The sequence below is a fragment of the Monodon monoceros genome, unplaced genomic scaffold, assembly GCF_005190385.1.
Source record: "Monodon monoceros isolate NGI ecotype Baffin Bay Population unplaced genomic scaffold, NGI_Narwhal_1 Super_Scaffold_20, whole genome shotgun sequence".
NCBI lineage: Eukaryota > Metazoa > Chordata > Mammalia > Artiodactyla > Monodontidae > Monodon > Monodon monoceros.
This window is the reverse complement of record NW_021703777.1, coordinates 134,143,837-134,166,457: the sequence shown is the minus strand read 5'-3', so window position 1 is coordinate 134,166,457 and position 22,621 is coordinate 134,143,837. Positions and strand designations below refer to the sequence as shown.

The following is a 22,621-nucleotide window of genomic DNA, read 5'->3' as shown; positions in this document are numbered from 1 at the left end:
GCCCGTTACCTCCCCGACTCCAGGCCTTCGCGCTCCTGCTCTGACCCAGGGTGCCCGTTACCTCCCCGACTCCAGGCCGTCGCGCTCCTGCTCTGAGAGCTTGTCACGTTTGACTGCTTTCCGCCCAACAACAGATTCGCCACTTGCAAAACCACTCGGCCAATAAAATCTCGAGGGAGGGCGGCACAGTTCCTCACGCGCTTGGCTTTTTCTCTGGGGCGAAATCCAGGCAGCCAGAGTCCTTCGGCAGGGGACTCTGGTGCGTGCCCGGCCCCGGCGTCCAGGGCTCCATGACCCTCGGGGCCATCGGCACCACCGGCGGCGGCCCCGGGTGGACGAGGGGCAGGGACCTGGCCAGGTGGGCTCACAGGACTGCCCCGCCTGCTGTTAATGTAGCGGGTTCTCTGCTCATCCACAGAATCTTCTCCAGCGGGCGGGTATGTTCTGGATTTCCCAATGAGACACACCTACACGTGAAAAGAGCACAGGAAGTACTTTAGCAGGTTCCAATAGTATCTTAACGTTCTCCAGGGAACTCTCTTGTTCTGGAGAATAAATTCCACATAAGTCTTCGACACCTATCATGAAAAGAATCCTTATTTTAAAAAGTCAAACCAACCAATGACTTAATATACTATCAGCAAAAGCCCACAGGAAGCTTCATTCCTGACTTCCACAGCGCCTAACAAACACGACAGACCAAGGTCACCTTTACTGAGCCAACCAGCCGCATCCCACTGCACCCCTCTTCCGCCCCACACACAGACCCTGACGGTAACCCTGCAGGGCTCTCAAGGGGCAGCGCTGCCAGAGCGAGGAGAGCACGTGTGCACCTAGCAGAGCACTTGGCATGGCGGGGATGTCCAGTTCACGCTGTCCCCTTCCCCGTTCACATGTCCAGACGAAGGCTGCCCTCAGGAGCCCCGGGGAGAGCCAGGCCCCGTCCGGCGAGGCTGCAGTGGGTACAGCGTCTCTGGACGTCCTCTCCGGGCCTGAACCCGATGAAGGCGAATCTGGTTGCATCAGAGCCACCCCTCACTGCTCTCCAGCTGTGCCACCTGCCAAGTGTGTGATCTCGGGCAGGTGACAACTTCTGTGTGCGTGGAATAAGGCGTGGCACGTAATCAGTCCCCAATTAACAGCTGCTGTGTGTGGACACCCGCACTTGCATCTGACCCCCGAACCTTCCAGTTATAGGAAACCTGAGGTTCGGAGAGATTAAGCAATGCTCCATGGTCTCCAGCAACCAGTAACGGAATAGCAAATGCAAACAGCAAAACTGTAGGATCCTCGTACCTACGTGACCCAAACTCCAGCAAAATTCCATTCCAACCTCAGAAGACTGACTTGCCAAAATAGAGGACATGTAAGAGAATGACGTGAAGGCTCTAGAGGTGAGCCCGAAAGGACGTTTCCAAACGATCTTGAGCAGCGACAGCAATGGTACCTGAAGCCGACAGAGGGGCCCAGCGCAGGCAGGTGAGCCTGAGCGAGGGCCCAGCACCAGCCGGCGAGCTGCTCCTCCCTAGTTGGCAGTGAGGACACAGGCAGGGAGTGTCTGTAATGTGCCCCCGAACGCACTGCCAGGAAGTGGCAAAGTCGAGAGTCAAGCTCAAACCTTCGATCCTTTTCACCACCATCACGCGATCAAGCTGAGATCGGGTGACAGGTTTTTGTGTTTAGTTTTTCACAAAAAGCACTGACGTCCACAGAGTCTCATGAAAGAAAGTTAACAGAGATTAAGGAAACTAACGTCAATGGTCCCCTGACTCTCTCAGTAGTTCAAGCCCCCTGCGTGGTAAGCAGGTCGGCCCCGACCACCTGGCAGGGTCACAGGCAGTGCAAGGGTCAATTTCTACCTGGAAAAGTTCATTTCAAGCAAATCTGAATTAATAAGCCTTTTAATGAGGAAATGTGAAATCCTTTTGAACTTCTGAAGCCATTTCAGCCAGTAATTTGGGACCCTAAGTCAGAAGTTAGAGCGTTCAGCCCCAGGCAGCACTATGGCCAGAAACCTGTAGAGAAGCCAAGCTGATACCCGCTCTGGGAGGATCCCCGAGGGGCAGTCACAGTTTCTGGAAAAGGGATGAAGACCTGCTGAGGGTTCCTGCAGAGCTGCCACAGGGCGGGAGAAGGAAGTGCCAGAGCGCCTGCAAAGCAGGGGATCTGCAGGCACAGAACAAGCCTCCGGACCCGCCAGTGACAGATGGGGATGCTGGGATCAGCAAGGGCACCTCTGGGACAGTCACACCTGCAACCATCCCAGCGTCGTCTACGGTTCTGTGACAAGGACGGCCCCAAGCTCTCCATCTAAACACCTCGGTGTCGCCCGCCGAGGACAGCCCAGGTGACCAGGACGCACCCTCTTGGTGGAAGGAATCCTAAGACAATCCTCCTCTACGTGGAAGCCACAGGTCGACCCCACCTCGGTGATGAAATCCAGGTACCCTCGGTACTGGGTCTTCTTGCTCTGCCTCCGCTGATACTTCCCAACGAAGTCAAAGAAGCAGCAGGGCAGGACGAAGAAGCGGCAGTTGTAGGAAGACCTTCAAAGACAATCAGCGACACGGAAACCCAAAGTCTTAAAGAGATTCAATAAAGAAAAGTCCTCAGAAAGCCACGCGGCAATAGTGTGCCCGGGCAAAATGCAAACGATGTGCTACTGGCTAATTTTGTTTTTTATATAAAAAGAAGAATTATAGCCTTCCCCAATTTAATTTCTAGAAACAATGCAGCATAACATCTTTTCAATAAAATACGAATCTAATTACTTTTACTAAAAATATTTTTTTCTATTGCAATTATGATCATCAACTGTAATCTAAAACTTTCTGAAGTACTTGGAGATTTCAGCTGTTGGACAGGAAATTTCAGAGGTAAGCACAAAAAAGGTTATGATTTGCTCCTTGACCTATATTATTCTAAAACAGTCCAAAAGGATGGCCCTGGAAGGTATTATGCTTAGTGCAATGAAGTCAGACAGAGAAAAGACAAATACTGTACATTATCACTTGTATGCTGAATCTACAAAATAAAACGAATGAAAATAACCAAAACGAAACAGACTCACAGATACAGAGAATGACTTAGTGGTCACCAGTGGGGAGAGGGAAGCGGGGAGGGGCGAGGCAGGGGTAGAGGATTAAGAGGTACAGACTACTATGTATAACATAAATAAGCTCCAGGGATATGTTGTACAGCACAGGGAACACAGGAAACATTTTATGGTAACTACAAATAGAGTATGACCAAAAAAATGTTTAATCGCTACGTTGTACTCCTGAAACTATATAATATTGTAAATCAACTGTACCTAAAAGAAAAGGAGGGGGAGGGCATTAAAAAAATAAATAAATAGAACAGTCCAAAAGAACCTGGGATAAAAGAGACTTGGCAATGAAATGTGAAAGGGCAGCAAGGTAACGTGCATCTTAAAGAAGTCTGACCGAGGCAGAGAGCCCAAAATTGAGACAAAACATTTCAGCAGAGGTCTCTACTCTGAAAGACAAACCCTCCTGTTATCAGGAAAAACACATCTTTCAACACTGGATATAAACACTGTGGAAGTAATCACAACGAAAATATAATGTGAACATGTGAACCACATACATAATTTTATATTTTCTAGTATCCGTATCTTCAATAGCAAAATAAAACAGGTGGAATTTATTTTAAATTTAACCCAATATATCCAGCAGATTATCATCTCATCAATCTGGACCAGCCACGTTTCAAGTACGCGATAGCCACAAGCAGCCAGTGGCTACGGTTCTGGACAGCGAGGTTCAGGCATCAAAACATCCCCAGCCACCACTGTGCTAACACCTCCACCTACTCACCTGGCCGCAATCACAGGTATCCACGGCGTTAGCTCATCGGAATGGTTTCCGATTAACCAATCGACGTCCGGGAAGAGGGTCTTATCATTTGGTGTGATTGCACTTTCCTAAAAGACAGACACAGAACAAGACTAAAACATGTAGTAAATAAAACCAGAGCACGGAGGGAAACAACAAACGCAACCACCCCTGCAGAGCCGCAGCTGTTCCCGGCCCGGTCTCAGCCCCTCTGGGCTGCAGGTCTTCATCTGCAAAAGGCAGAAGCTGGGCCAGGAGTGAGGAGGTGTGTGCCCAGCCCGGCCTGCCCGAGGGCACGGCTACTGACAACTTTTAGCATCATCGCTGTGCCGATGAGCCAACAACACTTCTGGATGCTCTTCTTCTTTTGATATTAAAAATAGCCTTTATACATAAACATAAGAGCAGCTAAAGGAGACAGGGGACACGTGAACCACTTTACTTTTGACAGGAGGGACAAGAAACGGCCTGCGGAGGGGTGAGCGGAAAGCTGGGAGGTCTGAGGCTGACTTGACATAGACCCTGATGCACTTACACAACCCGTGGAATGAGCGCATCTATGAAAAATATAGGAAGAATTTGCAGAAGTGCGCACCAGCCTCTGCTATTACACTATTACCTTCTGTGAACTCTCAGACAGCAAGTTTTTACCCACCAAACAGGCATGCTCACCACTGTGATAGTTTCCGTAGTTAAGCTGGGAACAGCTTGCTTTGAGGATTTAAGAACTTTAAGTGAACACCTTATCCTTTCTGCTAATTAGCAGGCCGTCATTAATTATCAAAGTCAACAGTCTCAATGGTGAAGATGTCAGTGAGAACTGGAGACTGTACAGCCGAAACTAACACAACACTGCAAATTAACTATACTTCAATGTAAAACAAAGGGTTAAAAAAAAAAAAACTGGAAAGAGAGACTATATAACCACTCAAAATCCACTAATTTTAGAATTGAAGAATGAACCCCCACGGCAAGTAAGCAGACGTGTTAGTTCTCGGTCAGAACAAATGGGGAAGATGTGATGTTAACCCCCACTTTGAAGGCCACGGGAGTGTTTTGCAAAGCTGACGGATATAAAAATTGAATTTAAATTCATCTTTTTGGTTCTTGAATAAGCATATGTGCTTCTATTTTCACATATATTAAAATGCTGACATACTGAAAATGGTCTATGCGTAATTCGAAAGTAGGCAAACTTTTGATACTATCAAAAACAAACTTTTAATACCATTTATTCTTTCTTCCCACCCATTCTACATTTAAATTTGCCTGCCTCTTTAAATGGTCTATATTTACAAAAACGAATTACGCTTAATAATTATTACAATCACGTTTACAGTTTTCTTTCCAACAACATGCTAGACAAGAAAGCTCCACCTGTCTACCTGCCAGCCTCCACCCTCACATTTAACACGGGAAGATGCAGGACTCTTCCTCCAGCTCGGCGACCAGAGGTCCAGGTGTAACGAGAAAAAAATGCACAAGAGGTGAGACACAGCACTCCTACTAGCAGGCCTTCACTGAGTGATGGGGTGGGGTTTCCCCCACTCCACAGGGAACCTCGAATAAAGAACCAGAATCTTCTACCTGTTCTCCAAGGGGCACATTGTGCCAGCCAGCTCTTCCGTGGGGTCATGATTTAAACAGAGCCTATTCAACTACTGTGTGAACTTTTTACCCAAAGAAATTTTGCTTTTTCTCCTGGGACACGGGATTTGGGAATCAACCACGTTATTCCCTTAGCTTTGACCATCAGCCTCACCGAAATTCAGAGCCCAATTTTATTACCTGTGTAAGGACACGTGGTCTGTGCATGTAGCTGCAGAGCCTCCCCAGTCCTTCATCTGGTTTACCACCATTCCTCAAACCTGAGACTTTTTTAAATGTTCTAATTTATTGTAATGTATGAATATACAAGCAAATGTAAACTCTTGTAGCATAAAACAAAGTATAAATATATAATGAGAAACTGAGCAAATAAAAAGCTGTCGGGCAGCTGCAACGAACCTCCCTTCCTCGAATGTTTTTACATTTTGCAAGAATATTCTCAACTTTAATAGAAAGGCAAAGAGAAAATATCCAAATAAGTCTTGAAACTTTCGTTTTCTTTTCACAGATGAAATGATATACCCGAGACCTGCTTGGAAGCCACGGCTGGCCTGGCGCTGTGGTCGGGGAGGGGGAGGGGTGAGACAAAAGAACCGCTGAGGCGGCCGATGAGTTGCTGGGGTTTGGCACGCGGGCATCTCTCCACTTCGGTATATTCCTGACATTCTCCACGACGAAAAGCAAATGCCCTTTTCATTTCTCCAGTCAGCATCCTGCCCTCGGGCGGATGAGACGTCGCGTCCCGGTCACCCCCGCGCGTCTTCGCTCGGGGACAGGGTCTAGAGGCGATGCGGGCAGCTGGACAGCAGAGGCCCCATGGCGCCCCGGGGCCAAGCGTGCAGCCCCACCGCCACGCTCCCCCGCCGGCTTCGAGGCCTGGGCTCTTAGAGACCGACGCCGGGCAACGCTAGAGCCCTGACCTGCCGTGGGGCGCTGCGGAGGAGACCCCCCTCTCTGACGGCTCAGAGCTGCTCTGGACCACGGCGGGGCGGACGGGGCCCTTGCAGCCCTGCGGTCGCGGCTGAGGCTAGGCGTGCTGTCCGTCCCCGCTGGACGGCCACTCCACTGCGCCCCCCTCCTCCGACTCCTCGCCGTCTTGCTGGAGGCCACTCCTGGCCACGCTGCTCACAGAGTGGGACCGCCCATGGTGCCCCCGCCCCGGCCCAGTCCTGGCAGGGTGGGCACCCACTGCCTAGCGGAAGTCTGAACATGCGGCCTGTCCCAGGCACCAGAGGAGATGCAGAGGAGGGGTCGTCCTCCGCCCCCGCCACCCAGGCAGCCAATAGCCCCCTCGGGCACCCACAGGAGATGCAAAGGGCCTGCGGCAGACCCGCGGGAGGGGACACGCCTCCGGCTCTGGCATCCCTCCTTCGCTTTAACCAGAAGGCTGTGGAGGTCTAAAGCTTCATCCGCTTCTACAGTCTCAGGGCACTGAGACGAATGTGGACTGCTGTGGTTATGAGCATCTCTGACTGGCCCGCACACAGAGACACCCCTTCAAATAACCGCGCTGAGGTCAGGGGCAGGGACAGCGCCAGTACCTCTAAGTGCGTCTCTGGTCCGTACATGTCCCAAACCTTTCGTCTTCGGACATCAATCCCTCTGCCTGGATGCTGAAACGAGGAATTTCAGGAATCAAAGGTCCAGGTCAGTACACCACAGTAAATGAGCGAGAACAGATCAAACTCTGCAGGCGTCACCCCCTGCGTTAAGTGCAGGAGACCCTCAGCTCCTCGGCTGCTGAGAACAGACACTCGCGTCCTGCGGGCACAGACAGAACCGGTGCTGCCGAGCCTCGTGAAGGGGCACAGAGCCAAGGCGTGCGAACACCGCCACGGCCACGCGCAGCCCCGGGAAGTACGCCTGCCCAGAAAGGGAGCCGGCTCCTCTGAGCTGGTCAAGTTCAGCTCTCGGGCTCACCTTCTCTTCCAGCCCCCAGACGAGCCTCGTCCTCAGGGTCGTTCTCATCCAGCGCACCCTGACCACACGCAGCTCCCCCGGGGCCCCACCCCCATGTCTCCACCCACTGGCTCCTAGTCACCACCAGATGCGCTAACACCCCACAGACAACCTGTTCACAGGGGTCACAACTGCAGCCTCACTCTTTTACAAAGCACCTCAGAAAGCCCCGTCTAACAACCCCATTCCAAAGTCCCACAGGTGAGGACAAATGTGTCTGTCCATAAGGCAGGATGCTACGGTCACAAGAAAACCAGCCTTCGGGTCACCACGACTGGGCTTCAATCCCCAATGTCACTCTCAAGCACGAAGCTCACTGGGCCAGCACCCAGTGCACTGGCCTCGCCGGACGCCGCGAGACGCCAGGGGAGAGCTGACGCCTGCGAGTCCTGAACTGCTCCCAGGGCCGGGGCTGTTCTCAGCTCTCAATGCCTCTGCTTCACAATCCAGAAAATGGGTGCAAGACTGACTATCACAGTTTTACATGTGTATGTGTATCAATACAATACATGGGTGCCTGACTGTCCTCTGAGCTAGAATCTAAACTTCTCTAGGGCAGAACCCACCTTATCCTTTATTCCCCTCTCTGGGCCTTGAAATGGTGGGTTTTCCAAAGAAAATACTGACAACAAAAGCATCAGAGCTGCTGAAAGCGTGCTGTTCCGCAGGCCGAGTGTCTGAGAACCCTCTTCTAGTCTAACGAGACCGCTGTCTTTGGTCCTGTTTACAAGCTGCCCACTCCACAGAGTTCGCAACCAGCCACTGTGCCGACAGCCAGGCCACCTCTGAATCCCGATCGGACCAGCAGAGAAAGACCTTGTGCTGGGCCTGAAGACGCTCTAGCGAAGGTACAAGAAACGGCCCCAAGCATGCTTTACCCCTTCTCTGCTCAGGATGTGGACCAGGAGGCCGTTCCCACAACCGAGGTCGACAAAGCACTGCCTGGCTGTCTCTCCCCGCTCAGCTCTCTCTTCTTCCCATAGAATCTAAGCAAACAGAAAAAAAAAAAAACCAAAGTCAGTTTGTGATTCACTTCACCCCAGAGTAATTCAGACACAACCCCACCTGGAACTGCAGATCCTCTCCCACAACAGGAGGAGCGGCCTCCTCCGAGGCCCTGGGCCTCCGCGCATGTGATGCCCGGGTGAGCAGAGCGAGGCGGGATCCGCCCACGGCCCTGGCCGGAGGCTGCGCGGGCGTCAAAGCCTTCTTCTTCCACCCAGAGTCCACGTTCACGTGGTCATCTCTGGGCAAGAGCTGTACAGATTACTGTCAGTTCCTTCAGGCGTTCTCTCAATTCTTCAAGTGTTGTATACTTTGAGAAGCAATGTTATTTCGAAGACTAAGAGAATTACGGCTGAAAGGCAATTGCAAGGTATCTCCTCTAAACATCTCATAGATGAGAAAATCAAGACTACGAAGTTAAAGGCCTGCCCAGATCCAGGTGGTCAGCAAGGCAGCCGAGAAGGTCTAGAACTGGAAACACCGAACGCGAGGACTGCTAGGTAGGCATGTGCGTATCAGATAGGCCCTGACGGCAGCTCCCAAACGCAGCCAGCATCTCCGTGTTCCGTGCTGACTACTAATTAGGAAGGCACTGCTTCAGTTCAATTCCTGAGGTTACATTTCACAATTCAGACTCATTCTACATTCATGCAAAAGCACCATGCAAAGTTAAAAAAAAAAATCACTTGTGTAACCAACCCTGGCCAACAGAACTGTAGAAGTCCTGAGCTGCCCGGAGCAACCACCCGCCCTTCCACCTAAACCCAGCCCGCACAGCCTTACCAGCAGGTAGGCAGCAAGAGCCACGTCTTCATGCACGAACTTCTCAGGGTCAGTTACTTCAGGCCACACCTACAACATTTTCAAGGGCATGTGTTAAGTTTTCACCGCATCTGTGTGTAACAGGACACATCAAGACCAATGGAGTCGGAAGCAAGACTGTGGAGTAAAGACATTGTCTGTAAGACATTTAGGTGGGGCCGCTGGGCATCAGAGGAAAATGCTGAGCTATGCTACCCTCGTCACTTATCTAGACAAGTATGACAGACAAGGAAATGAGGGGCGGGGGGGTCGAGGAAGCAAAGGCGCAGGGGTCAGGAGGTCAGTGCTGCACCCTCTGGTCTGTCAGCGAGTTGCCGTCACTTGTCAGGAGTGTCACTCAGCTGTTTGTCCCCGTCTCCCGATCTGTAGAGCGGGGATTGACTCTGCCTTAATTACCATGCAGGATGACCAGCAGGTACTGTGAAACTAGAAAATACTGGCCGTGCAAGTGTGAGGCCTTGTTATTAACATCAGTAACGTGCAGAACGGGAGTTTGGCAGGTGAGAAAAAAACCGATGGCCAATACTAAACGTTCAGATTTCTGTTTCCAGTCTAGTGGATTAGAGAGTTTGGACGAACCATCTCGCCAAGGACAATTTTAAAAGCTGGAAGAATAAAGAAGTCCCTTCTTAAAGGTACTAAACAGCAAGATAATGAAGAAGCGCTAGGCCAGGACCTGGGAGAGAAGGCGAGGCCAGCCGAGGTCAGCCAGCCCCAGCAGGAACTCCTGAGACTCTGGGGGATGCTCTGCTACACAGCAAGAGGGGACTGATACAAAAATACGTGGCAACGATGAACTGTGGTTACTTCTAGGAGAAGGGAGGGAGATACGAACAGGAAGAGTACAAAGTAGGTTCAACTCTGTTAGCACAGGCGCCTCGGAGATACTGCGGGTTCAGTTCCAGACACCCCAACAAAGTAAATATTGCAGTAAGGCGAGTCACGCAGATTTTTTGGTCTTCCAGTGCATATAAAAGCTCCGTTTACCCTACAGAGTAGTCTATCAAGTGTGCAATAGCGCTGCGTCTAAAAAAACAACGGACGTACTTTAATTAAAAAATACTTTATTGCTGGGAATTCCCTGGCAGTCCAGTGGTTAAGACTCAGCACTTTCACAGCAGAGAGCGTGGATTCAATCCCTGGTTGGGGACTTAAGATCCCATAAGCTGCCTGGTGCAGCCAAAAAATAAAATACTTGATTGCTAAAAAATGCCAACCATCATCTGAGCCTTCAGTGAGCTACAGTAGTAACATCAAAGGTCACTGATCACAGGTCACCGTGACAAATATAATAATAATGAAAAAGCTTGAAATATTGTGCAAATTACCAAACTGTGACACAGAGATATGAAGTGAGCAAACGCTGTTGGAAAACGGCGCCAACAGACCTACTCCGTGCAGGGCCGTTACAAACCTTCAATTCGTAAAAACTACAATATTTGCAAAGCACAATAAATGGAGATATGCTTGTGATACTTTATTTCTTAAGCTGGGTGTGAATACACAGATGTTTGTGGTTACCTTCTTTTTACATCTTCAAGTTAAGGACATTTTACAAAATTGGTCTCCTTTTTGGAAGTATATGCTTTTGTACTTTAATTTTTCATATATTTTCTTCAAATACCTTTATGTTTATACTAAAGAATTATGGTAACTTAGTATTTAAATATTCAATTATTTTAAATTAAATTATTCTCCTTTTGTTCTCTTGAAAAAAAAAAGTAACGTGCCAAAACAAAACAAAACACAAAAACCAAATCCTTTTCCACAGCGTAACTGCCAATGTTTTTATGGTCTGCATCCCTAACTATGTCAAAGTCCAGGCTACGATGTGGGGCCTTAGGTGGGTATATTTTAACTTAATGTCTGCATTTGTAGCACACAGGCGAAACAACGTCACCTGAAGCAGCTTGGTGCATCACCTCGTGTCAGTGGGGGTGGGGGAAGTCACAGACGTCTCTGTCCAGAATTACCTTGGCCATGTCTTTATACTTCTCTTTAAGCGCCTGGTGAACCCTGCTGTACTTCATGATGGAAATGAGGGACAGGGTGCTTTTGAACCCACTCTGCCTGCTCTCCACACACCACCTGGCCAATCTGGCCAGCAGCTCTTCTCCAAGCCAGGTGGGTTTGGGATACACAATGCCATCTGAATGCCATCTTTCTGGACAGAAAATTAAAACAGATATGAACCTTTGAAAATAAGAGAAATATGAGTAAGCAGAGCTGGTTTCAATTCTTATTTTCTAATTACACATTTCTTTGCCAAAAGAAGAGAGAAACTAAGACAGCTACGATGACAAAATATGGTACCCCAAACACAAGACAATCTGGAACTAGTTACAGAATTCTCATCCTACAGAGAAAAACACATTTAAAAAGCAGAAAGAGTTCCTCCTCTCTTGCAAACGTTGTTAAAATGCATTTACACATCTTACGAAGCCCATCAGCCCAACGACAAAGTTCCTCTCACCTCCCACTTCATGCACCAATTAGCTAGATGCTAAAACGTTTATGGATTTAACTTTTCTAGGTTTTATACATTTCACATGTGCTACCCAAATGTAGAACGCTGGTCCACTGAGTACTTCCCATCCAGAAAGCTGAGCGCTAGGTCACCAAGCTGAGGACACATACACAGTCCCTGTGGCTCACAGTCCTTCTAGGTCACCGTGTGTCCTCTGCCACCAAAATGCAGAGGCCGCGGCCCTGTCTGTTCTGTTCGCCGCTCGACCCCGGCCCCAGCAGTGCCTGATCACGGCGGGCGCTCGCTGTCTGGGCGCCGAGTAAACGTGCAACCCGCGGGCCCAGGTCACGACAACACATCCACCGAGGCTGCGGCCCAGGTAGTGCGATGAAGGGGAGAAGCATCAAGTTTGCTGGCGCACAGAAAAGGAGGTGGCGTCCAGAAGCACAGGCGGCTGGGTGAGGGGGCAGAGCTGGAGGCAGGTGCGGGCCAGGGGCAGGGGCAAGGGGTCGCCGGTCTGGTGAGAGTTACGACTGTCAGGCTTTTGCCACCAGGCGCATCAAAGGGACACAGCTCACTCCCATAAGTAACAGGTGCCAAGTGTCCACTGAGAAACACGCCCCAAGACGCTCACCTTTCCCGTCCCTCCCCTTCGGAAGCTATCCTGCTGGGGCTGATGGCCTCGGGCCTTTCCTCTGCTCTTCTTGGGCCCCACGCTATTTCCCAGGTGTCACCGGGGTCATCACGGCTACCCCCTCACCCGCTCAGGCCCCAGGGGCCTCTCCCGCCCACCCTGGTACGATGGGCACAGCGTTGCCCTTGCCAATGAAGGGACCGGGAATAGAGGCCTGAGCCACCTCTTCTCTGCCCGGCACCCAGCACCACCTGGCATTAGAGCGTTCATCTGTCTCTCCCAGGCCTTGCTGACCCCCAGGTGCCCAGCACAAGCACACAGTGGGCACACCGAAGTCCTGCTGAAGCCAAGCACAGACCAGGAGTGACGCATCCCACGGTGGCAGCCACCAAACGTCCATTTAACTCGTGTTCTGCTGAGAAGGCCCCATACCTGGCCCCACGGTGTGGCCAGTTCCCAACGCAATGCAGGTGACAGCTGCCCGGCAGGGCAACGACAGGAGATGTCAGCCGGGAAAGATGGGGAGTAGCCACCCGGGCACTGGGAAGCTCATGGAGCGCAGGGGCTGGGATTCCACCGCATCAACCACACTAAGCGCCTGCCGCGGCCGGACTCGGGCCGGGCTTCCCCAACCAGGTGAGGGGACAGCAGCCTCCAGCGCTCACCCTGCAGCTCCGCCACCGGCAACCCCTGGGTGACCCACACGGGCACACCTGGCTTTCCCACGGGGTCTGCCCTCACTCTCCAGGGGAGAGGAAAGGGCCTCGGGGCAAGGCCCCTTGGGGAGCATTTAACAACCGGCAAGAGGCTTCACCCCGGCCGACCCTGAGTACCCCACCCAGCGTGTAAGCCTACAACAGGTCCCTGGGAAGCCCGGCCCAGCCCCCTCCTGGGGGGCTCAAAAATGATTAAATCCGTTTCAGAGATGAGAAGACTGAGGGCCACAGAGGCAACGTACCCAAGCTCAATGCTGGTGGGGAAACGCAGGTCTATGTGACTCCAAAACCAAGCTCTTCCCAATGTACCCCTCAGCTCTCTATGAAACCACGTGCAAAGCCCATGCCCAAGGCTGTCTTGAAAGAATAGACGCACGTGGCTCTCAGGAAAACACCAGCAGAAGAACAGCAAGTGATTTAGCCTTCCTCTGACTTTTTCATTTAAAAAATAGCAAATGGAAGTCAGTCAAATCTCACACTGTCCAGGCAGGCCCAAACACCACGTGGAATTAAGGGGACGGATGAAACTGCTGCTTTTATGATAAACGTCACAGACAGGCCCAAACACCACGTGGAATTAAGGGAACGGATGAAACTGCTGCTTTTATGATAAACGTCACAGAACAGCCCTACGTCTAAGACCACGTGAGCCTCAGTGGACAATCAAAAAGAAGGTTCCACTTACCACCCGTTACCAAGGTGCAAGAAATAACAAAATGACGAATGGACTGTGATCATTTGAATTCGGTGCTAGAACCAGGTGCTGCTAACCATCAAGCCTACACAGAATGTACGGGCCCTCCAGCCAGGCTATGACCACCCAGGTGCCAACAGGAACAAGGACGCGTCAGGGAAATGCCAACTAGAAAGCACATTCCCACAAACCCGAACTGCCTGAGGGAGAGTCCCTGCTGCTCCTTGGTGACCGGAATCTTACAGCTGCCTAAAGAAATCACTGACTGGGGACTTCCCTGGGGGCGCAGTGGTTAAGAATCCGCCTGCCAATGCAGGGGACACAGATTCGAGCCCTGGTCCAGAAGATCCCACATGCCACAGAGCAACTAAGCCCATGCGCCACAACTAGTGAGCCAGCGCTCTAGAGCCCGCGAGCCACAGCTACTGAAGCCCGTGCGCCTAGAGCCCGTGCTCTGCGATAAAAGATGCCACCGCAATGAGAAGCCTGTGCACCACAACGAAGAGTAGCCCCCGCTCGCCGCAACTAGAGGAAACCCGCGCACAGCAACCAAGACCCGATGCAGCCCCCCCAAAATAATTAATTAATTTTAAAAAATCATTGATTTAAAGCATCAATCACTGAGAGAAGACTAAGTTATTCGGTCCTTACCATTCTCCTTCGCTCTGACTGAGCTGAATTTGATACACGTTGCTCGTCTTAACCTTTAAATTCCCTTCACTGTCTTCTTCCAAAGGTAAAAAAATTACGGTTCCATTGAGGACATCTCGGGGAAAAAAGATAGGGATAATCGATTAAAGTGCTTAGTTCAGAGTCTCATCAAAAGCGGTCTTAAAAAAAACAGTACTGAATCCACCGTGCCTTCAACCCCCAGGGCTTTTCCCCACTCGATTTACATCAGCGAATGTCCTGGCCACGGCCCATCCCCAAGCCTGCACCGCGCCGAGCTAAGCGTAGTCCTGAAAGGGCCCCCCCCCCTGTGGAGGAGCGATGCTCACCAAGAGGAAGAGGACAGGCTTAGCCCGCCCTGCTCTTCTGTGAAGCCCATGTGAGAATGCAGACATCCACGTTTGAAGGCCTCGTGGGCACTGATGCGCTCATCCCCTCAGGTCAGGAGAGGTGAAGTTTAAAAGGTGATAAAAGCTGGAAGGGCTCCTAAACTAGTCTGGGCAGCAGGGTCAGAGAGGGCCTCCTGGAGGAGGGGACACCTGCGAAGAGTCTCACAGGGGCACAGAGGCCCGCAGTGCTGGGGGGCGGGGAGGGGGTACGCACCCACCAGTAATTCAGCAGCGTGGCTTGTGGTGGACAGAACAGCCTCCAGAGACACCCTGATACCCAGAACCTGTGACCACACGGAGTTGTTTCATGGCAAAAAGGGACTCTACAGATGTGAAGAGGGTTATGGACCTCGGAAGAGAGAGAGGGTATCCTGGATTACACAGGTGGGCCCCGTCTAGCCACGTGAGCCCTGAAAAGCTGAGAACCATCTCCAGCTAGAGGCAGAAAAGATGCAGCAGCAGGGGAAGTCATGAGGCTCTGAGCATGAGTCAAATTCGGCACGGGTGCGGCTCTGAGATGTAGGGAGGCCTCCACGAGCTGCCCCAGGAGCTGGCCTTTTCCCTTATCCCTTTACCACTCATGGTCCAGCGCTCCTTCACCATCTTCCCCAAGTCTTCCAGACACCACCCCAATTCACAACCCCACCCTCTGTACTAAGGAGTCACATTTCTACGTGCCCCCCCAAAAACAATGAAAAATCTACAACCTCCCTGGGGCATGGCAAGGAAACTGGCAGACTAAGTGCCTTTAGTGCCTTTTCACTTTCTGGCTGGTTTTTAATCTAACTGCAGCCTCTGCGAGAGATTCTCCTCGGGACCAAACTCTAGGCAGGCTCCTCTGAGGCCTGTCTCAATTAGGGTTCAACCTTGGCCTATGAAGACCTGAACAAACATTGTCACAGCTCCCAACAGCTCAAGGCCACATCCCTAGCATGACCCTAGGCCCCCTTAAAGTGCCCATCTGAAAAAACTCAAGGTTGAGAGAAGAATAGACTGTTCCAGCCCACACCTGAACAAGAGCCCCTGGGACCGCCTCTGTGGGAGGGGAGGTCCTAACATCCACATGCACCAGTTAGCAAACCCAGATGGTGTCACAGGGACCGATCCCCCACCTTTCCCGCTTCTGGTTAATTTTTCACCTCCCGGGCTCTACCGCTCCATCCTCTTCCTTCATTCTCCCTGTAAAAAGCCCAGTCACCTCTGCACAAATCGCAGTGGAGTTCAGTTCACGCTGGACTCTTCTCCCTACTGTGACAGTGCATTACCAATTAAAACCTATCCTTGCCACTTTCACTAGTGTCCGGCTCTATGTATCTTTGACACCTGCCACTATCAGAAATACTCTTACCTTGCACGACTATTTCTCTCCTCGGAGCACAAAAGTGTGTGTTCATTTTTGGGATGACGGTTCTGAGAATCACGTCGAGCTCGTGCTGAGCCTCTAGCTGCGATTCTGCCCCGGAGCGGGTGAAGAAGGCTAGCATCTCTCGATTGCCGCTGGCGAGGCTCCGGGAGAAATCGTCCCAGAGAGAATCCAGGTCCGGGGCGGGGAAGTCGCCCTCCCCGGCTCCAGCCTTGCCGGGCTGCCCAGGGGCCCCAGAGGGCAGAGGCGCTTTGGCTGCTTCCCGCTGGTCCTCCCCTTGCTGGCGCCGGCCCTGCTTCTCCTGGGGGCCCTGCTCGGGGACTGCGCCCGGCCGAGGGCCCGGACCCCCCTCGGGGAAACACTGGCCGTGTCCCGGCCCCTCCTTGGGCCCGCATCCCGCCGGGGCCCGCTCCTCCGGCTCGGGGCCTGAGCTCGGCCGGGGGCCGGAATGCTCGACCCGGGGCAAGCAGGCGCTCCGCCGGGCCTCTAAGCGAACGCCACACAGCCGCTTGTTGGCCACCTGCGGCCTCTCCACCCACACGGCCACCGCCGCCCAGAAGCCCCCAGGGAGCAGCGAATCCGGGTCGCGAACAGCAACCCTTCCCACCTCCGCCATGTTCTGTCTCCGCCAGAGCCTCGGCGGCGCGCCGAGATGACGCACATTACGGCGCGGCGTGTTTGCGTCATGGGGGCGGGACGCCGCGGCCGGAAGTGAAGGGGAAGAAGACGGACCCACTTCCTTTCCTGCTTTGGGTTCTTTATCGTTATTCGGCTGGGGAGTTCGGGGCTGAGGAATTTTTTTTTTAATTTTATTTTGTTTTATACAGCAGGTTCTTATTAGTTATCCATTTTTTACATATTAGTGTATACATGTCAATCCCAATCTCCCAATTCATCACACCACCAGCTCCACGCCCCGGCGCTTTCTCCCCTTGGTGTCCATACGTTTGTTCTCTACATCTGTGTCTCTATTTCTGCCCTGCAAACCGGTTCATCTGTACCATTTTTCTAGGTTCCACATATATGCGTTAATATACGGTATTTGTTTTTCTCTTTCTGACTTACTTCACTCTGGGGGCTGAGGAATTTAACCTTTGCTTTATTCTCCGGGGAAACATCCAAGGGTGTCGGTGCCGGATAGTAACATGACCAGAGCTGAGTTTTGGAGAATTCTGGAGGTGGTGTATTTATGGAATCATAAAGGTCAATCCTGCATCCGACGTCTGATTGTCTCCGTATTGTTACCGATCAAAGTCATGGAGCCTACGTTTGTGAATGTTCAGGGTTGTCCTCTAATGAAAGCTCGCGCGTCCCCGTTTTTACTCTGGCGTGCTTTCTCGTGTGGGAGAGTTGCAGCTGGTGCGTTTCTGCGTCTGACCGCTGCCCTGGGGTGTTTGTTAGGACAGGTGAACGTCAGCTGTCACCTGCGTGTTCCCAGGAGGAGCAGAGAAGGGCGGGTACTGCGGGTTTAGGCCAACGTCAACTGCACAGTCTGCAGAATGTAGTGATATCCCGAAAACCTCAAAGATTCTTCATTCTTTTTGTACATTATAGTCCCTCAGTTGGGATTTTCCCTAAAGGGTCTCTGTCAGAGTCAAGGAGTGAAAACTAACTCAGATCATGTGATTTATCAGAGAGAAGAGCAAAAACCAAATGTCTGTTGAATTACGTAAAAGATAAATGAATGCTAAACCTCATAGTCTTTGACCATGGAGTTGATTTTCATGCTGTCTGTATTGCTTTCCCAGGGCTGCCATAAAAAATTACCACAAACTGGATGGTTTAAAACAACGGAAGTTTATTCTCTCACAGATCTGAAAGCTCGGAGGGGGAATCTATTTCTTGCCTCTCAACTTCTGGGGGTCGCCAGCAATTTTAAGTGTTCCTGGGCTTGTGGCCACTAACTCTAATCGCTGCCTCTATGGTCATGTGGGCTTCTTGTGTTTCTCTGCGTCTCTTCTCCTGCAAAGACCCTATTTCCAAAGAAGGTCACAGGTACGGTGGGTTAGGACTTTGGCATGTCTTTGGGGGGGAGACATAATTCAACCTCCGCCGCTATCCAAAGATGTTTAGCCAGGTGGGATAGCCAAAAGATTAATAATTACAAACCTTATTAGTTGCTAACATATGGAGGGACCTGGGCTAAGTATTGAGGATGCAGGGCGAAGGAAGTTCCTGCCCTTGAGGAACCTTCAGGCCGACAGGGGAGGCAGACAGGTAAGACAATGATCAAGGAATATGAAAAGTGCAACAGTCAAGATATACGGGGTGCAGAGGCTGCAGAAGGAGGGAAGTTTTTTTTTACACTATAAGGCTCCTCTGGGACTTTCCTGGTGGCGCAGGAAATCCGCCTGCCAATGCAGGGGACATGGGTTCAATCCCTGGTCGGGGATGATCCCAGATGCCGCAGAGCAACTAAGCCACAGCTACTGAAGCCCGCACACCTAGAGCCCATGCTCCGCGACAAGAGAAGCCACTGCAATGAGAAGCCCACACCTCAACAAAGAGTAGCCCCCGCTCGCCGCAACTAGAGAAAGCCTGCGTGCGGCAACAAAGACCCAACGCGGCCAAAAATAAATTAATTAAATAAAAAGTAAAAATAAAAGCCCTTGCCTGCTGATTGGCAGTGGGTAGTTGGCCTTTGGACAGGAGTCCACCTTCTCCCCTGGTTGCTGACTCCTGAATAAAGCAAACTTTCCTTTACACCAACACCTGCCTCTCAAGTATCAGCTTTCAAGTGGCAAGCAGTTGGACCTGAGTGCAGCAATGAGAGGTCGTAAATCCAGAGAACAATGTTTAGGGGGAGGTGGAAAATTCCAGTTCGATGGGGGCGGTATCCCTGCATAAGCTCATGCCGGTTCCCTGCCAGAAGCCCACACATTGAATCAAAATTGCAGGTATCCTCCCTCTTGGGCTCCTGCCTCTTGGCCTCCTGCCTCCGATGTCCCACACAGGCTGGTTCCTGCCTCCCTTGCCACCTCATTTCCCTTCCCTCACCTGCTAAGTCCTGCACGGGGTGCTTCTCGTCCTTGGAACTTGGAAGCTCATTCCCCTCTCTCCCACTCTGTTCCCTCTGCCTGGAATGCTCGTTCCCTATCTTCTCCCCATTAAGAGCTCAGATTAAATGTCCTCTCCTCAGACAGGGCTTCCCGAACGACCCCCGCCCCACCAAAAAAAGAGCCCTCCAGACACCTCATATCTTATTGCCCTGTTTTGTTTTCTTATAATTATCCAAGCGTTGTAGTGTGCTTTGTTTCCTTCCTCTGGAACACAAGCGTCCTTAGGTCAGGAACTCTATCTGGCTTGTTTGCCACCATAGCCCTAGCTTAGTTTTTGGCACACTGGACACACCCAGTGATAATTTCTGAGTGAAAATGTCCGTGAGGGAAGGCAGTGTGTCAGAGCCAGGCTTAGGTCAAGGTTGCAAGCCGTGGCCTGGGGTTGGGAGTGGTCTCAGGATACTGATAGCCTAGAGAACTTCCAGTGAGGTTGGAAATGTTCTATGTCTGCATTGTCTGAAACAGTAGCCACAGGTGGCTATGGAGCATGTGAACTGTAGCGAATGCAACTGCGGAACTTAATGTGAAATGTATTTAACTAATGCACATTTGAATTAAAATAGGCGCATGAGGCTAGTGGCTACTGTACTGGACAGTGTGACTCTAGAGATACCCAGGTGGGACTCCCAAACACCCTCCAGGCTGGGTCCTCAACATCTAAGTGCCGGACACCGGTGGAGCTCAGGGAAAGCAGCGGCTGAGGCTTCAGTGGGAAGGCCCTCTAGGCTCTGAGTGTCCTGAGTGCCAGCCCTATCGTGCTGACCGAACACGGGCTTCACGCCACTTCAGTAGGAGCCCATCCTCCCCATTACTTTCTAGGTCCTCAGCCAGACACTCCCCTGATGCCAAGCCTCGTTCAGTATTTAAACCCTTTGGATTGAATTGTTGGGTTTATGATTTCCAAAAATAAATTCTTTCATTGACTCATGCCTGTAACATCTGCCACGAAGATCAAAGCTTCGGCGCTTTCTGTGTGCATCTCATACAAAACCATATTGAATTGCATAACTCTTTCCCAATACCATTCTCAGCTGCCACCTACTTGATGTAGATTTACTACGGTGAAGGAGGTTGGTGCTTGTGGTCCTGGCAGAGCTGTGACAGGACCATACTTGGTACCAAATCATCACGGCCCATCCCAACCCAGTGACCTGGTGACTCCTTTCCAACCACTCTTCTCTGGACCCTGAACTGGTAAGGGAGGTGGTGGATGTGGGAGAGAAAGGAGCAAGGGGATAAGGAGAGACAAGTGGCCAGAGTTTTGGAGGAGACTTTAGTGTTAACAATGTGTTCAAATAATTGCAGTTACCAACAATGGCCAACAGAGCAAATGACTCAAAATGAGCAGGGAATGGGTGTGCCTAACAGGGTGGAGTGGGACAGATGTCAAAAGGACAAGAGTGGGCGGATGGGGACTGACGGCAGAGCCCCAGCAGAGGACAGCCAGATCATCGTCAGCTGAGTTACCGAAAGAGCTCGCACCCTGCCCTACTGCTCACACCAGCTCCTGGCAGCTTTACCAGGAAGTAGCTAAGAAAACATATGCAAGACAGAACTCCCTTTCTCTTCCCCCAAGTGGCTCCTCCTATGTCGGTCTCCATGGCATCTCTACCTACCCAGCAAAACAACCCCGAGTAGTGTGTGAACCCTTCTTCTCTCCCCACCTCGCCACTGCCCCAAAAGTAATTATGTCCACCCAATTCCACCCAGAGATGTCCAAAGCACGTTCCCTGTCAAATGCACGTCAAGCAGTGTCCTAAAACCAGAGAGGGTACAGAATCCCCGGGATTCTTCTGCAGGAAGGTCCACTGGGAAGATCGCCAGGGACCGTCGGAAGAAAGTCTCCCGTTTGCGCACAGCCTCAGCGGCCTTTGCGCGCGGACGCGTCCTGCGTTTCCCGGGCGACGGGGCGGGCGGCGCGGTGAGATGACGTCAGGGGGCGGGGGAGGAGAACCGGGGCGGTGCGGAAGGCAGGGCCTGTCTGCGGCTGCGCGCGCTCTTCTTCGTCTGGGACTTCGGTCTATGTCCCGGGGACGAGCGGTGAACGCCTGCTGTGTGCGCTGGCCGGTGCGAGGACTCGCGAGCCGGAGGGCCTGGCGAATTCCGAAGGTCCGGCCCGCCTTAGCCCGGGAGCGCGGGGGTGGCACGTGCAAAGGTCCGGGGGCAAACGTGTGTCCCGCGCGGGATTGCTGGGCGCAGAGGCTGCAAGGGCCGGCGGCCGGGCGGGTAACTGCGCGAGACGTTTTGAGGAGTTACGACATTGTCCCCTGAGGTCACCTAAAGGGAGAATGATCGGATCCGCATGGTAGGGCCATCTCTGAAATTGTCTGCAAGCGGCTGTTGCCACAATAATGGTATGGACATTCCATGCCGGGAACTGCTCCAAGTGCCCCCGTGAATGGCAACAGCGTGCAGACTAGATACAGGACTAGCCTTACCGTGTTGTCATCACCCCCGAGAGGTGAAGTGACTTTGCCAAATTCGCCCGACGCGTAAGCTCTACAGTTGGGATCTGACACCAGGCGTCTGGCTTCAGATCCTCGTATGTAACAGCTGAACCATCATGCAGTACTGTTGGTGACCTCAGGCGGCATTTTGCTGCTTAGAATCCTGGCATTTGGGGTGGGATGTGCCTGATGACAGCGTTAAGACCTTGGGCAATTTACTCCACTCTGACAAGCTGCGGTTTCCTCATGTGTAAAGTAAGAGTACTGATTATACTGGGGTTGCCAGCACCGTGGAGATCAACGATTCCATCTCTGTTAGCAACGTGTGAGGTTAACACACCCACCCACAAGCAATGTTTGCTCAATAATCGGAGGTTATTATGATAGATGTAATAGGAGCAACGAGAAACGAAAGGGTTCGGTTGGCATTAAAGAGGTGCAATGGGGGGTGGGGGGGGGAAGGCTTGGAAACTAATTGGATTATGGGGCACAAAGGAGAAGGGAATTCCAGGATGACACTTGGGTTTATAGATCAACTAACCCTTGGGCCACTGGCAGCAAAGAACTGGCCCTGCAGGGGGACAGGTAGAGCCGGGGGCTGAGGGTGAGTTCCATGCCGAGCATTCAGAGTTTGAGGACCTCTGGAACGTGAGAGGAGAGGGGTGTCCAGGAAGCTGCCAGTGAGCACGTGGGGCTGGAGGTGTGGAGTTGGGAGCCCTTGGTGAATTAAGTCAGTGTAAACGGATGAGATGATGCAGGGCGAGAGTGGCTGAGGCCCAGTCTGCAAGGAGACAGAAGAGGAGCTGCAGAGGCAGGAGAAATGTGGTGTTCTGGACCAACCAAGGGATGGGGCCACCTGCAGGGAACTCCAGAAAGATACAAAGTTCCCTTGGACTCTGTAGCTTGTATTTGGGGGCACTTGGTCTCCGCCA

General features: G+C 51.8%; 2 protein-coding genes across 11 annotated transcripts in view; one reads left to right on the top strand and one right to left on the bottom strand.

The window, feature by feature from the left end:
* TRMT44 (tRNA methyltransferase 44 homolog) overlaps positions 1 to 16,805 on the bottom strand; it is a 38,349-nt gene extending 21,544 nt beyond the window's left edge. For 5 of the 8 annotated variants that reach the window (XR_003795576.1, XR_003795579.1, XR_003795578.1 and 2 more), the window contains exons 1-9: positions 16,169 to 16,805; positions 14,414 to 14,528; positions 11,225 to 11,444; positions 9,213 to 9,281; positions 8,303 to 8,410; positions 7,007 to 7,078; positions 3,840 to 3,946; positions 2,363 to 2,546; positions 62 to 467 (exon numbers count right to left, since the gene is read on the bottom strand). Coding sequence is in view for 1 of the 8 variants with exons in the window: in XM_029235164.1 (XP_029090997.1) it covers positions 62 to 467; positions 2,363 to 2,546; positions 3,840 to 3,946; positions 7,007 to 7,078; positions 8,303 to 8,410; positions 9,213 to 9,281; positions 11,225 to 11,444; positions 14,414 to 14,528; positions 16,169 to 16,799 (1,912 nt within the window). In the remaining 7 variants the exon portion in view is untranslated. Of the gene's footprint in view, positions 1 to 9; positions 468 to 2,362; positions 2,547 to 3,839; positions 3,947 to 7,006; positions 7,079 to 8,302; positions 8,411 to 9,212; positions 9,282 to 11,224; positions 11,445 to 14,413; positions 14,529 to 16,168 lie in introns of all 8 variants that reach the window. The other 3 variants (XR_003795580.1, XR_003795582.1, XR_003795581.1) reach the window with 1 other exon arrangement.
* A 4,447-nt stretch (positions 16,806 to 21,252) lies between these two features.
* Positions 21,253 to 22,621, top strand: part of ACOX3 (acyl-CoA oxidase 3, pristanoyl) — a 48,095-nt gene continuing 46,726 nt past the window's right edge. For all 3 annotated transcript variants that reach the window (XR_003795630.1, XM_029235771.1, XM_029235770.1), the window contains exon 1: positions 21,253 to 21,351. Coding sequence is in view for 2 of the 3 variants with exons in the window: in XM_029235771.1 (XP_029091604.1) it covers positions 21,265 to 21,351 (87 nt within the window). In the remaining variant the exon portion in view is untranslated. The remainder of the gene's footprint in view (positions 21,352 to 22,621) is intronic.